At 44.5% G+C, this 12,847-nt stretch overlaps 1 protein-coding gene across 3 annotated transcripts in view; it reads right to left on the bottom strand.

The window, feature by feature from the left end:
• Myo16 (myosin XVI) overlaps window positions 1-12,847 on the bottom strand; it is a 479,021-nt gene that overhangs the window by 256,664 nt on the left and 209,510 nt on the right. For all 3 annotated transcript variants that reach the window (XM_021170663.2, XM_029481007.1, XM_029481008.1), the window contains exons 6-9: window positions 7,779-7,903; window positions 6,282-6,407; window positions 3,734-3,809; window positions 1,061-1,214 (exon numbers count right to left, since the gene is read on the bottom strand). In XM_021170663.2, coding sequence (XP_021026322.1) covers window positions 1,061-1,214; window positions 3,734-3,809; window positions 6,282-6,407; window positions 7,779-7,903 — 481 coding nt within the window. The remainder of the gene's footprint in view (window positions 1-1,060; window positions 1,215-3,733; window positions 3,810-6,281; window positions 6,408-7,778; window positions 7,904-12,847) is intronic.

The raw sequence follows: 12,847 nt of genomic DNA, 5'->3' as shown, positions 1-12,847 counted from the left end.
TCTCTGTCTCTCTCTGTCTCTCTCTGTCTCTCTCTCTCTCTCTCTCTCTCTCTCTGTGTGTGTGTGTGTGTGTGTCTGTCTGTCTGTCTCACCTGCTTCTAGTCTCCTCCACTCCTGTCTTTCCTACAGAACTCTCCCACATGCCTGCCTTCTTGCTGTGTTGTGGGACTCACTGATTTTGGCCGGGACTGTGTTTGTTTGGGTCTGAACTTCTCCACTGGAGCCGGATGAGCTCACTACTTGGTACACAGCTGAGAGCAATGACTGTTCCTCTTCCATATTCCAGGAGGAGTCGATTGTTCATGTTTGCTTAGTGCCCCCTCCACCCCCCTGCCCCATGATCCCTGTCTCCATGAACAGTTCCTGTTGGTCCTGCTCTCCTGTCAGGCTGTTAGTGTGCTTTTTGATTTTTCTATCCAGGGCAGCTCATGAGGGTTCCTGTGATGCACTGAGAAGCAAAGAAGTCAAAGGATTCAAAGCAAAAATGGGGATCACATCATGAGTCAAGTATGCACTTATGCCCCCGTTCAATAGAGTGAGCTACCTCAGTTGCCCTTTCAGTCTCACTCCGTGTTACTTTCTCAGACCTTGAAAGCAATGGTGATTTTTCACTCCACCACCCAACAGCTTTAAGCGTTACCTTTTTTTGGGATAGGGTGGAATCATCACATTTATATTTAGGATAAAAATAAGGCATACTTGCATTTGCTACTTCAGATCAGTCAGCCATTATGATAATCACTGGAAAGCTTACATGAGTTCAGCTAAACTTTAGAGGAATGATTGGGACACCACTGTCAGGACAGCTGGAGCTCACAGGCTCGATCGTATAGTGATGCCTTCTGAGGTCACAATAATGTCTTCAGTTATGCTGAACTCATCATCAGCAATCGACTTTTTGGTAAATATGCTGATAAACAACTACAATATTTATAAAACATTGGGCAGAGAGATAGGATCTTCTCTCTATTCAATGATGGGTGACTGAGAGAAGTGGTGGAGACAGCTGGCTTCCAGAGGACTGCCCGGCTGCTGCAGTGCACTGGAATGAAATACTTACAGCTTACTGGAGAGATCTGGGAGGTCGTGAAGGATCTCATCGTACAGCTCTTCCTGTGCTAAGCTGGGGGCTGACGGAGACTCTTTCATTTTCTCTTCCCAGGCGATTTCGGCTTTCAGCAACATCTCCTCGATAGACTCAGAGGCAGCGATGTCTACAAGATGCAGTAAGCGTGTTAGACACAGTAGAGGAGGAATGGATCAGCACTTCCTCTCAGAACTCAGACATGCTTGAACTAAGAATGGATCGGTAGACATATCAAGCCTATCAAGAAACAGCAAAAGTTTAGTAGAGAAAATCCGAGTCTGACATTTTCCAAGCCCACCCTGTCATACACCAGAGATGCACTTAGCTACACATGAGATCGGTATAAATATTTGGTGGGTAATAACGGGGAAAGAAATAGTCACAGGGAAGCTAAACTTGGAAGAGTATGTGTGCATGTTCCACTGACTCCAGACACAAATTGTAGCTCCTCCCTGTGACAGAGTAGCACTTCTGGCAGCTTGCCATGACCTTTTCTGTTCTGTTGAAAATGTTGATCACTATGGGTCTTTAGCCAGTGACCTCTGGGCACATCTGAGCTGCTGCGGTACAGATGTGAATCATTTAAATGTATAATAAGCAATAACTGTCAGTAAGACCTGGTGAATCTCAAGATGATTTGCATTGACACCAGCTGAGAGCCCTGTGGAGGGAGCCACACCCCCATCCTCACTAAGTCTGGAAGCCAGAGGTGTCCGTACATCTGTGGCTTTACGGGCTTGTCAACGTCATTTAGCTGACATGAGATGATGCTCCTGCCAGTATTCTGTTATGACATGACTGGCCTAGGATCGACAAGTAGTGGGAAGGGAGAAGAGACCTCAGCTGCCTCACCTGGGAGGTTGCCTTTCTGGTACACGTATAAACTAAACTGCAGGCTACCATAGACTGTGCCCTCCCACATTCAAGCCCTGGGGAAATGGAAATCATCAAACATGACATTCCTGGTGACTTTCTCTGCCACAAGGGTGCCTCGTTTGCATCCTTTCTGTGGCACTTTATTTACCTGGCTCATTCTTCTGGACGGGTCAAGTGCACTAAATAAAAGACACTTTCATTTAATGAACACACACTTACTGAGGTTCCCTGCTAAGTCAAGTGCTGGGTCTCATTGCCAATGAACGATGAACTGGTAATATGTTAGACTCTGCAAGGATAACACAGAGCAGGCTATCTGAATCTTTGTGCACTGCACAAAAGTGGCCGGGGCTAGAGCTGGAGCAGAGGCTGGATCATCCACTGGGCCCCCGTGAGAGTCAGGAGCCATTGGGAATTGGTTGTGTAACACATGACACTAGCCTTAAAATGAGGTAATACGAGGATGGCTGGATAGGCATGCGTAGGGTCAAGGGTCAGTCACATCTCCTTAGTCTGTAAAGAAGCTGAGAATGGGCATTTGGTCACAAAATCTCCTGACAGAACCATACGATGAGATACAAAGCCGGCAAATGTGCTCTTAAGATGAAAAGCTACATTCAAAAAATATTGCTTTTTGTTATTTTGTTTGATTTGATGTACTTTAGACAGGGTCTCACTGTGTAGCCCTGACTCATCTGGCATTCACTATATGGCTGCGGTTGGCACTGAAGTCACAGCAACCCTCAGCTTTTGCCCTCAAGTGCTGGGATTTAGGTACATAGTATACATCAGCTGCCTTTTCAATCCTCATGCTTAGGTTTAAAGTCCTAAATTAAGTAAAACCATCTGAGTTCATGATGAGATTATTAGATTCTCACTAATATTAGCTTAGCTCTGAAGTCTGAGGGAACTGACAACTGTCCCCTTGTGTTTGTTAGAGCTTTGATTTATTTTAGCAGGCAGAATAAAGCAACCAATAGTAAGCAATTTGACTTTAATAAAAAATATGAGCATAAGTCTCTCGCTCTGGTTTTCACTTCCTTTTAGTAGTGATTAGACTGGGAGTTAAATCATGAAGGGCTTTTAAGTTAGAAAGGACCCAGGTGTAAGAAAAAATAGGATTTCTTTTGTTCTAAGGATCAATTTTTGACTGTTATACTTTTTTATGTGAGACATTTCTTTGTTTTTTGAGTTCTCCTATTAACATGGCAAAAATAGCAATGAGAAGTAATGGACGTTACATTTTACAAGCTACAGAACTCAGAGCATGAGATGCAGGAGGGCATCAGTGGCAAAGAAGATTACAGAAGTCTTCAGAAGAACAGTCCCTTCCCACGGAAAGAGGCTGGAGATCTAAGTTAGCACCACACTATTAGTTTGTGTTTAAGTCTAAGTATTCACATGGAAAACACTATGAGAAAAAAGTATCAGAATAGGTGAGTAGCTCACAACAAAGTAACAAAGGAGATAAGAGTCCAAGAGGTTCTGCAGTGATGTGGGGTGATGGGCTCAGCGCATACAAGCGATGTGAAAGGAAGGCAGTGGCAGCCTGGCTTTACCCACTGCGATCAGTAACCCACAGCACAGGGAGGAGAATGCTGTCTCTCTCTCTCTCTCTCTCTCTCTCTCTCTCTCTCTCTCTCTCTCTCTCTCTCCTCTCTGTGTCTGCCTGTCTGTCTGTCTGTCCACTCATACTTCTGGCTGCACCAGTGATGGATGAGTAGTGTCCATGTCAAAAGATAAAGAGGCTCCCAGCCTGCTCTAACCTACCTGATGGTTTCTCCCCATTGCAGTTCACAAGGTGGGGGTTTGCCTGATGTGCCAGAAGGAGTTTCACCAGGGTTGTCTGCAGCAAAAAGACAATTTTGATCAGCGTGGCCATGCAGGACCCATCAGGAGAGAATACTGAGATCACATCAGTAAATACCAAGGATTCTGAGAACCCATCAACAAATATCCAGGGTACTAAGGATCAGAATCAATAAGTACCCAGAGCACTGAGGACCTGAATCAGAAAGTACCCAGAGCACTGATGACCTGAATCAGGAAGTATCCAGAACACTGAGTACCAGAATCAGTAAGTACTCAGGGCACTGAGGACGATCTGTAAATACCCAGGGTACTAAGAACTCATCCATTAATGCACAGGGTCGCTGCCCTTGCAAGGCTCCTGGCATGGCAGGAGGCTAAGGGTAACATTGTTCTTGGCATTCTACTATTCCCAGGTTCTTCTCAGAACACATCAGACAGCCAAACTACTTCAGAATTTATATATTAGGAAAAATTATTTATCAAACAGGGTTTTAACTCCCAAGGATCTGAAAAGGATATTTTGTACGTTAAAGTCCCTTTTATGATGTTTTGTGGAAGAGATAATTTACTTTGGGGTGTTTTGCTTCCTTTTTTTTTTTTTTTTTAATTCTCTTTAGCCATTCATCAAAGTCACAGAAACTATCTGGTTCCAGACTGCACATACTATTTTGTTAGTCTTGCTAGCCACAATATCAAGCTCCCTGTACAAAGATATTTAAGCTAAACTATTTAAAATAGTTTGGAGTAACCTAGACCTTTGGGGGCTCCCAGAGGCCAAACCATCAACCAAAGAGGATACATGGGCTAGACCTAGGCCCTGTACACATTTATAGCAGAAGTGCAGCTTGGTCTTCATGTGGGTTCCCCAACACCTGGAGCAGGGGCTGAACCTGATTCTGTTGCCTGCCTGTGGCTCCTGCTCCGCTAACTGGGCTGCCTTGTCTGGCCTCAGTGGGAGAGCATGTGCCTAGTCCTACAGTGACCTGATGTGCCACAGTGTGTGTGTGTGTGTGTGTGTGTGTGTGTGTGTGTGTGTGTGTGTAAGGGTAGCCAGTAGGTTTTCCCTCTTTTCAGAGGAGAAGAGGAGGGGTTCCGTAAGGGGGGAAATAGGAGGAGGAGAAGAGCTGCAAAGTGAATAAATAAATTAATTAATGAAAAAGATAGTTTGGAATAAAATCACATTCAGAAAATATATACTGTTTAAATGTCTTAGCAACCAAAGAGTGTAGAAAATATTTGTCTAAAAAAATGAGCAATATGATTGTTGAAATGCTGAGAAGCACTCCCACCCCCAGCAGGAAAGGAAACACATCTCTCTGGAAAGACTTCTTAAACAAGAGCAATGCTTGCCTCTCTAGCACTCAGTGTAGATCACATCACATCAGTTATTGGACAGCACAGCTAGTCGACAGGCTCCTCACGTGCACGTGCAGCCAGGAAGCCCGTGTGAGGAGACGGATCAGGTGGGTAGGGTCGGTAGAGACCGAAGCCTGTGGCCTCAGGCTCTGCTGCCTGAGAGTCTCACTGGACCACAAGGAATCAGGTCAGGGTCTCAGCTCACCACCTCCACGCCAAGAGTGCATGCCTAGTGCAGCCTTGAGCTGGGACGCACTGAGTGAAAAGTTTTGTTATTTGTACAGAGAGAGCAGTTGGCTTCCAGGCTGGGGTGAGCTGTTTATGGGGAGCTGTGATCATTAGCTGCATTTCTTGAAGGAGGCGAATCTGTAAACTGAGTTCTTTGTTGAAATATCACACCTATCACACACTGACATACCAATACGTGGGGGTCAAGATTGTGCTCTGTCCATTTTCTCATTCTATTTTGATTGTAATTATTTTAAGTCAGAGAGAAGCATTTTCCTATAGCTCTTCAATTCGCCTATGGGGTTGGAACAGGCAGTTTGGGAATGTACAGTGAAGATACCCCGGTGTCAAATGCTTCGGCTACCACTGTGTTCTGCCTGAGTGTGTGGACCCAGGCAGCTATGGACTTACCCTTCAACGTCCTTGAGCCAAAACAAATATCTAGTCATTGAAGGTGCCGTTCTTGTGTAATTGGTCACAGCAGCACACACGGTGTTAGTTCAACATCTTTTATTCATTAAAATGAAGTGTAATTTGCAGAGTAAAATGGGATATAAAATGTAATTTCACTTTAGATATACAAAGTGCAGCAAACAGACCGAACACTAAGAGACTCGCGTAATTGGCCGACCACATTGCAGTATGAAAACTGCGTTAATTCTGTGAAGGGCGGTTACAGCTGCCGAGGGCTTCTCCAGTGAGCTCAGCTGTGATGTACGGAGCTCAAGGAGGGAGAAGCTTCCTGGGCCCTTGGGGAAGTAAGTTTTCTTATTAAATTACTTGGATAGTAAGATGATACCACTAGGAATCAAACTATAGAATGTCTAGCATATAAGTTGGAAGCAAATCAAAATTAAGTATAAAGCTTTCTTTCGTTAATTGTTAAATAATATTTCAGGAAGGATTTAGAAAACCAGCTTACCTGGCCATACTTGGCTGCTAAGTGCAGGGGTGTCCAGTACCTGTCGTCTGTCCCATTGAGGTCTCCGCCGTGTTCCAGGAGAAGCAATACCACTTCTTTATACCCACTGGCACACGCCATGTGCAGCTGAAACATGGACGGATTTGTTATTCTTCCAGTGTGGAAAAAGTAGTCACACCATTATTCTGTTCAATAGTGTAGGCTGAACTATTTAATGAAGCATTGGATCTGAAACACGACAGTATGGAATTTAAAAAGTGTGGGGTATGTACTTTTATTATTTTGTGTAAATCGTCATTGGCACATCGTGAAAGAAACACTAAGGACTGTGAAGAAATCATGTTTTTCCATTGTTTCTCTATGCCTGGGTGCACTTTTCCTGGTAACCCCTGCTCCCCCCTGAGCTCCTTCAACAGTCGCCTGAGCTGCTGAAGGTGCTATCCCACTAAATGCAGGGTTAATGCCTCCTGCCCACCTGTCTAAGATCTGCAGAGTGGCTCTCAGATTCGTGGACCGCCTCTGGTGCTGAACAGGGTGATTCAAAAGCAGAAGCGGGAAATGTGTTGCAGGTATTCTGGAGGCTCCTGGGGTGTTGGTGAAACTTTATTGTCTGTCTTAGCCAAACTGCCTGTCCTAGGTATAGTTTAGTGATGAGAGGTGCCACTCGAGGTTAAGGTAAGGATCCAAGAGTCTTCTGAGCTGACTAAGAAAGTTTTAGGACAGGTTACACACCTGCATGCAGCAGCACTCGAGTGTCTCTGAATGAGAAGTAACAGGATGCCCAAAGGATTATGGATGGGGTACAAATAGTCCAAGCAGGTAGCTCCTATTGGTTTTCTTTCCAGTCATAGGGAAGCCTAGAAGCCTAGAATCTAAGCTAAAATGGACATTGCAGGGCCGATGGATAAAGTGTTGGGGAGTGGGTCCAGCACTGGTACCACTTAAGTCACAACAGCAACAATTTATCTAGTCACAAGGTGGATGGAAGGGCTCTGGCCACCTCCTCCTGGGTGACACAAACAGAACTTTGAACAGGTGGGACAGATGTTTAGAGCAATGTGCAGTGGTGTCTGCAAGCCCTGTCACCAAGGCCATGCAGACCGTGCTTGGAGTACTGTCCTTTCAAGCCACTGTGTCTTGCCCAGTAACTCAACCAACAGCAAAACTAAAGGAAACCCTGGAAAGGAAGCCGGACACCCTGCAGATTCCTGGTCCATGGAGAGCGCATAACATTTATTTTAAATCTTTAAGAGTGGCATATGGAGAAATGGCTGAAAAAATAAAAACACATTTTCACAAGCCCTCTCTAGGCCCTGGTAAATATATATATATATTTTTTTTTACATACTTACGCTTCCCAACATATCTTCAAAGAGTATATGTGTATTATTTTAAGTTGAAACATCTTTTGAACAGTAAACTGTATCCAATTACATGCGTTAGAATCAACTTTAATTCCCTACGTAAATGATTTCTGAGACACATGTGTGGACTCACCAGGGTCACTCCGTCATCATTTTTCTCATTGACGTCTCCGCCTGAAGACAGGAAGTGCCTGACGTCTGTTAGCATACTCAGGGGTCGCTGCAGCTTTATCTGGCGCAGTGAGCTGAGGTCCACCCCTGGGAGAAGAAGACCCATTGGTACCAAGGCAGACATTGGGACTCAGGACCAGGTCGTCTTTCAACACACTCTTCTTTCAGAGCCCTCCTCCTCGAAACCTGTCCATCTTGGAATGTATCCTATTGCTAATAATAATTATAGCCTGCCCATTTCTAATAATAATTAAAAATTAATATTTGACTGGTCATTTCCCCATTTGTATAGGTTTGTACATGCTTGCACATGGCAGGCTGTTTAGGGGTCTAAGTTTCTAGACCAATATACTTGGTATGTTGGTGTAAATTGCCCACACATATCAGTCAAAAGTATCTTCAAGTACTTAAATTACATTGGAAGAAGGTGCCAAGCAATCAGGTTTTTGTTTTGTTTTGTTTCTTGGGTTTTTTGTTTTTTTTTCTTTTGTTTTTGTTTTTTTTATTCTTTTTGGTTAGATTTTCTCACAGAAATACTTGCTCATCAATTCAGCATCCCAGACAAAATTACTTTTGCTGAGAAGCCGACACCATATGAACAAAGCCTGAAGCTCACAGCACCATCCACTCACGTAACGGAGCGCTGAAGGACATTCTACATGGCACTGGTTCTGGCGATACGGTTGTGCTTCAAGTCGCATCTGGGGATCCCTTATCAGGACTCTGGAACTTTCCTGGATGTGTGTAATTATTTCAGGATACAAATTTAGAAGACTGCTCCAACTGAACCGGTCAGAGCCACTCATGTCAGGACAGGCACCCAACTCGGAGAGTCAGCAGGTCCTTGACGGACAGCGTTGGCTCACGTGCCCTTACATCAGCTCACAGACTTCATCAGCATCCATTTCTACCTGAGATTTTAGAATAGCACGATCCTGATCTAACTGGTCTTGTCATTTATGGATCTCATGTTCCTAACACTGCTTCTTAGACACAGACATTTACTGAGGTCATGCATCTGGTATGTCCGGCATGAGACAATATTCACTTTCTGGTTCAATTTTGAGAATGGTTTCTGGGCTACATGATCTTCATCCATTTGAAAAATAAGGTTCCAAACAGGGGAAGCTATGGTTCCTCCTTCTGCTTCCAAGTAAAGGTAAAGAAAACAATGTCCGTGGTGGTGGTGGTGGTGGTGGTGCTGCTGCTGCTGCTAGTGGTGGTGGTGATGCTGATAATAATGCTGCTGTTGGTGATGGTGGTGGTGGTGATGGTGCTGATGGTGTTGAGAGTGAGATATTGTTCACTTGCACATGCCAGCCATGAGCTAACCATTGTCATGAACATAGTCTGCATTAGCTGGTTGAGTCTCACTGTCAACACCCAAGGAAAGCATCCTAGAGCTTGCTGTCACTCCCTCAGGTGACTTTGAGAAAGTCATTTTACTGTTGTGGCTTCAGCATCCTCAGTCACTGAGGCAACAACAAATTCCAAGAGGCCAATATCACAAATCATAGGTTTTGTTTTTCCCCAAGACCTGGTTTCTCTGTGTAGCCCTGGCTGTCCTGGAACTCACTCTGTAGACCAGGCGGGCCTCTGACTCAGATCCACTTGCCTCTGCCGCCTGAGTGCTGCAATTAAAGGCGTGCACACACCACTGCACGGGGCTACAGTTTACAGGCCTTATGGTGTGTCTCAGGGGCAGGGGTCAGGGTACTATCAGTCAGTAAGTCTTAACTAGGGCTGTTTGCACGTCTTTTCCTCAGCGGGTTCCCAATGTTTGTTTTCCACAGGCTTGCCTCTGAACCTAAGTGGTGAAATGAGCAGAAATGCCCGGAAGCCCTACATCTGGGCTTTACAGCTGTGCTCGTAGATTTTGCTGTTTCACTACAGAGAGATAACTTATCCCCTGAAAAGAATAGGATGGCAAATGCCTTTTTATCATTTACTGGAGTGAATCAATACATGGTTCATACAGAAGAATACTTGCTCTTTAGCAAATGAGCTTTGAATGAGCACTACTCTGGCAAAGTATGCAGCTATGTCAATGGAAACTGAGACTAGAAGCATCCTGGATCTCACTGGATCACCTAGCAACCCCATACCATGCTGGGAAAACTAACAGGCTGACTTTTGTAATGGGGCACTCGAGGTCTGTGGGAACCAGCTACAACTGCCACTTCTTTCTATTTGTAGGATGATGGGATTTGACATGTGATTTAACTTCCAGACCTGTTCCATGGATGTCAAGAGTGAGGTTTGCAGAGGAAGTGATGAGAACCTCCAAGGTTCCAGAACTTGTTGAAATTCCACGATGCTGCATGCAGTGTTTGCTCTTGCCTACCTCCAGTACGTGAGCCTAGACATCTAACTAAAATTAAAACTGACTGTAGATTGTAGCAAACACGGGACACACAGGCGGAGACACAGAGGTAGGATATCCCTCAATGAAGGCCAGCTACACGCGACACAGTAAGCCAGAGAGCATCTTTCTCGTTCCTGTTACCAGGATACCACGGGGGGAGTATTTTGACATTATATTGATTTAAACTCAAATTTGAATCAAACATGGTGCCAACGAAAGTGTGATTCTTAGATTTTTGATATAATTTTAGAAAAGAAAAAAAAAGTCCCTTTTTGTTAAGCCAATACAACACAAATCTGTCACCTCACGTCAATCAAGTGTCTTTAACTTCTGAACAAAGCCACCAAGATGGCAGAGCTCCTCTTTCTCCCCTTAAACTTAGTCAGGGTTAGGTGGGTGAATGGGCTCAGCCTTCACTCTCCCTTTTTTAATATTAAAAAAAATTTAATTTTATGTTCATATAATTTTCTGGAATGAATAAGCCTACAGATTGTTTAGATTTATTATTTGGGATGAATCTGGTATTTCTTTAAATTGAAGAATTAAGAAGCAAGATCTGTCACCCCAGACTCACAAGTTATATGACACCGTAGTTGTTGCCCGGTCATCTTTGATGGCTTACCAGGGCCACTTTTATTAGCTTGTTTATTAACTGCACTAATACCTGTGTAACTTTGCTCAACTGCTGTTCTCAAAGACATGCAGCTTGCCTGGCAACTGGTGTGAGGCTATGTCACATGGTTGGTGTGACTCTGTGTCAACTGCTGTTCTCAAAGACATGCAGCTTGCCTGGCAACTGGTGTGAGGCTATGTCACATGGTTGGTGTGACTCTGTGTGTTGGAGCTGACCTGTTCCTGCGACAATCTCTGAGCTGAAGGGGACTTTGCACTATGTCTCTTCCATTGCTGCTCCAAGCACTTTACCTCTGCATACCCTATGTGCATTCTCTGGCATGCCAGGCCCTCACCTAATATTTTTGTAGGGTCAGTTATATGAAGACTTCTGCAGCAGCGGTACCAGGGAAAATTAAGCCTTCCTTTCTTCGAAGGTTTGCGTGATGTCCACACACCAATATACAGTGTCCGAGGAATCTGCACACCCCTGTTTTTATTCTCTATGACATCCCTGAATCATCACTAGAGTCAACCTAACAAATACTTTTATCTTCAGAAGAAAATGAACCTACAAGCAAGCAGACCTAAAGAGACATTATGGTATGTTGGTATGCTGCAACATGCTTTTAGCGTGTGTTTTCTTAGCTCAAAGGACTGAAGCTTAGCTCATGGAGTCTCCAACGGCAAGCTTCCTAAAAAGACAAAAGAGGCTGCAGAGCTGGGCAGGCAAAAATCCCTAACAGTGATGTCAGCACAGAGAAATAATCACATCCGGGCTTAAGGTCTTGATGCTCTACTTAGGCTTGTCCTGGCACATAAACGGCAGCCACTAGCACACTATCTCATGCAGACTGGAATGCGCTTCCCCCACTTGACTATGTGGGATCCCAAAAGGGCCAGTGCCAGAAAAGGACCTTGAATAAATCTCATTATGCAAACAATGTACAAGATACTGATGATCTGAGTTTGCTGGGAGGCTCTGAAGAAGGAAGGGGGAGTGTTAAGCGTGGTGCACTGAGAGCAGGCTTGGAAGACACTGCACTAACACACGTTAGAAATGCAAGGGTTTTAACTAAGGCAGAAACAGCGTGACTGGTGAAGGTATGGACAAAGTCTAGAGGTGTCAAAGAAGCAAGGTGTCAAAATACTTAATGATAACTAGACAAGAGAGACTGGCAAAAATAAGATAATATGCAGATTGTTGTAATGGTAAAATAAGGGGCTGGGAGAGAGAGAGAGAGAGAGAGAAAGAGAGAGAGAGATCTCACAAGGTATAAGCTGTTCCAAGCCCCCTGACCTCCAAATCAAGATGGGGAAAAAATCAACATGCAGGATCAGAGATTTCAGAAGAAACGTGGGTCACAGTTCTGAGCTGGGGAGCAGGCAAAGCAAGCAAAGGGAGAGCTCACTCAGTACCCATATTGTCCTGTCCCAGCAGGCTGCTTCTCAAGGACAGACACCAGAAACAGTCAACAGGTGCAGAGATGAGACGGGGGGGGGGGGGGATCCTCACGGTATCACAAGAGGATGCTTCAAGAGGAGGGAGGGAGGTATGGGAAGACCACGTCAAGAGAGACTTTGTTAGTGCGCCGGCATCATGCAAAAGAACAGAGAAATAAATCCCTGAAGGAAAGTTCAGGAATCCAGGGGCAACTACTGCAGGGGCATTCTCAGTGGGCAGGAAGCTGGGCATCATGTGGGTGAGGAACAGGGCAGCAGGCTACTTGTTCCTGAAAGGGTAGAAAGAGAGGGGAGAGCAGGTGAAAAGTATCATAGAAAAATAATAGAGAGATAGATAGATAGAGATTGATAGATGATAAAGAGGTGGTAGATAGATGAAGATAGATGATAGATAGATAGATGATGATAGATAGATGATATATACACACATACACATATGTACATATATGTATACACAGGTGGCTGGATGAATGGATGCTGGTAGGTAGATGGATAGATGGATGGATAGATATGTATATACTTTCATGAATGGATACAGACATGGGTGGCCATCACACATACACAGAGAGAGAGAGAGAGAGACAGAGAGA

The sequence above is a fragment of the Mus caroli genome, chromosome 8, assembly GCF_900094665.2.
Source record: "Mus caroli chromosome 8, CAROLI_EIJ_v1.1, whole genome shotgun sequence".
Classification (NCBI taxonomy): domain Eukaryota; kingdom Metazoa; phylum Chordata; class Mammalia; order Rodentia; family Muridae; genus Mus; species Mus caroli.
This window is presented reverse-complemented; position numbering and strand designations above follow the sequence as displayed.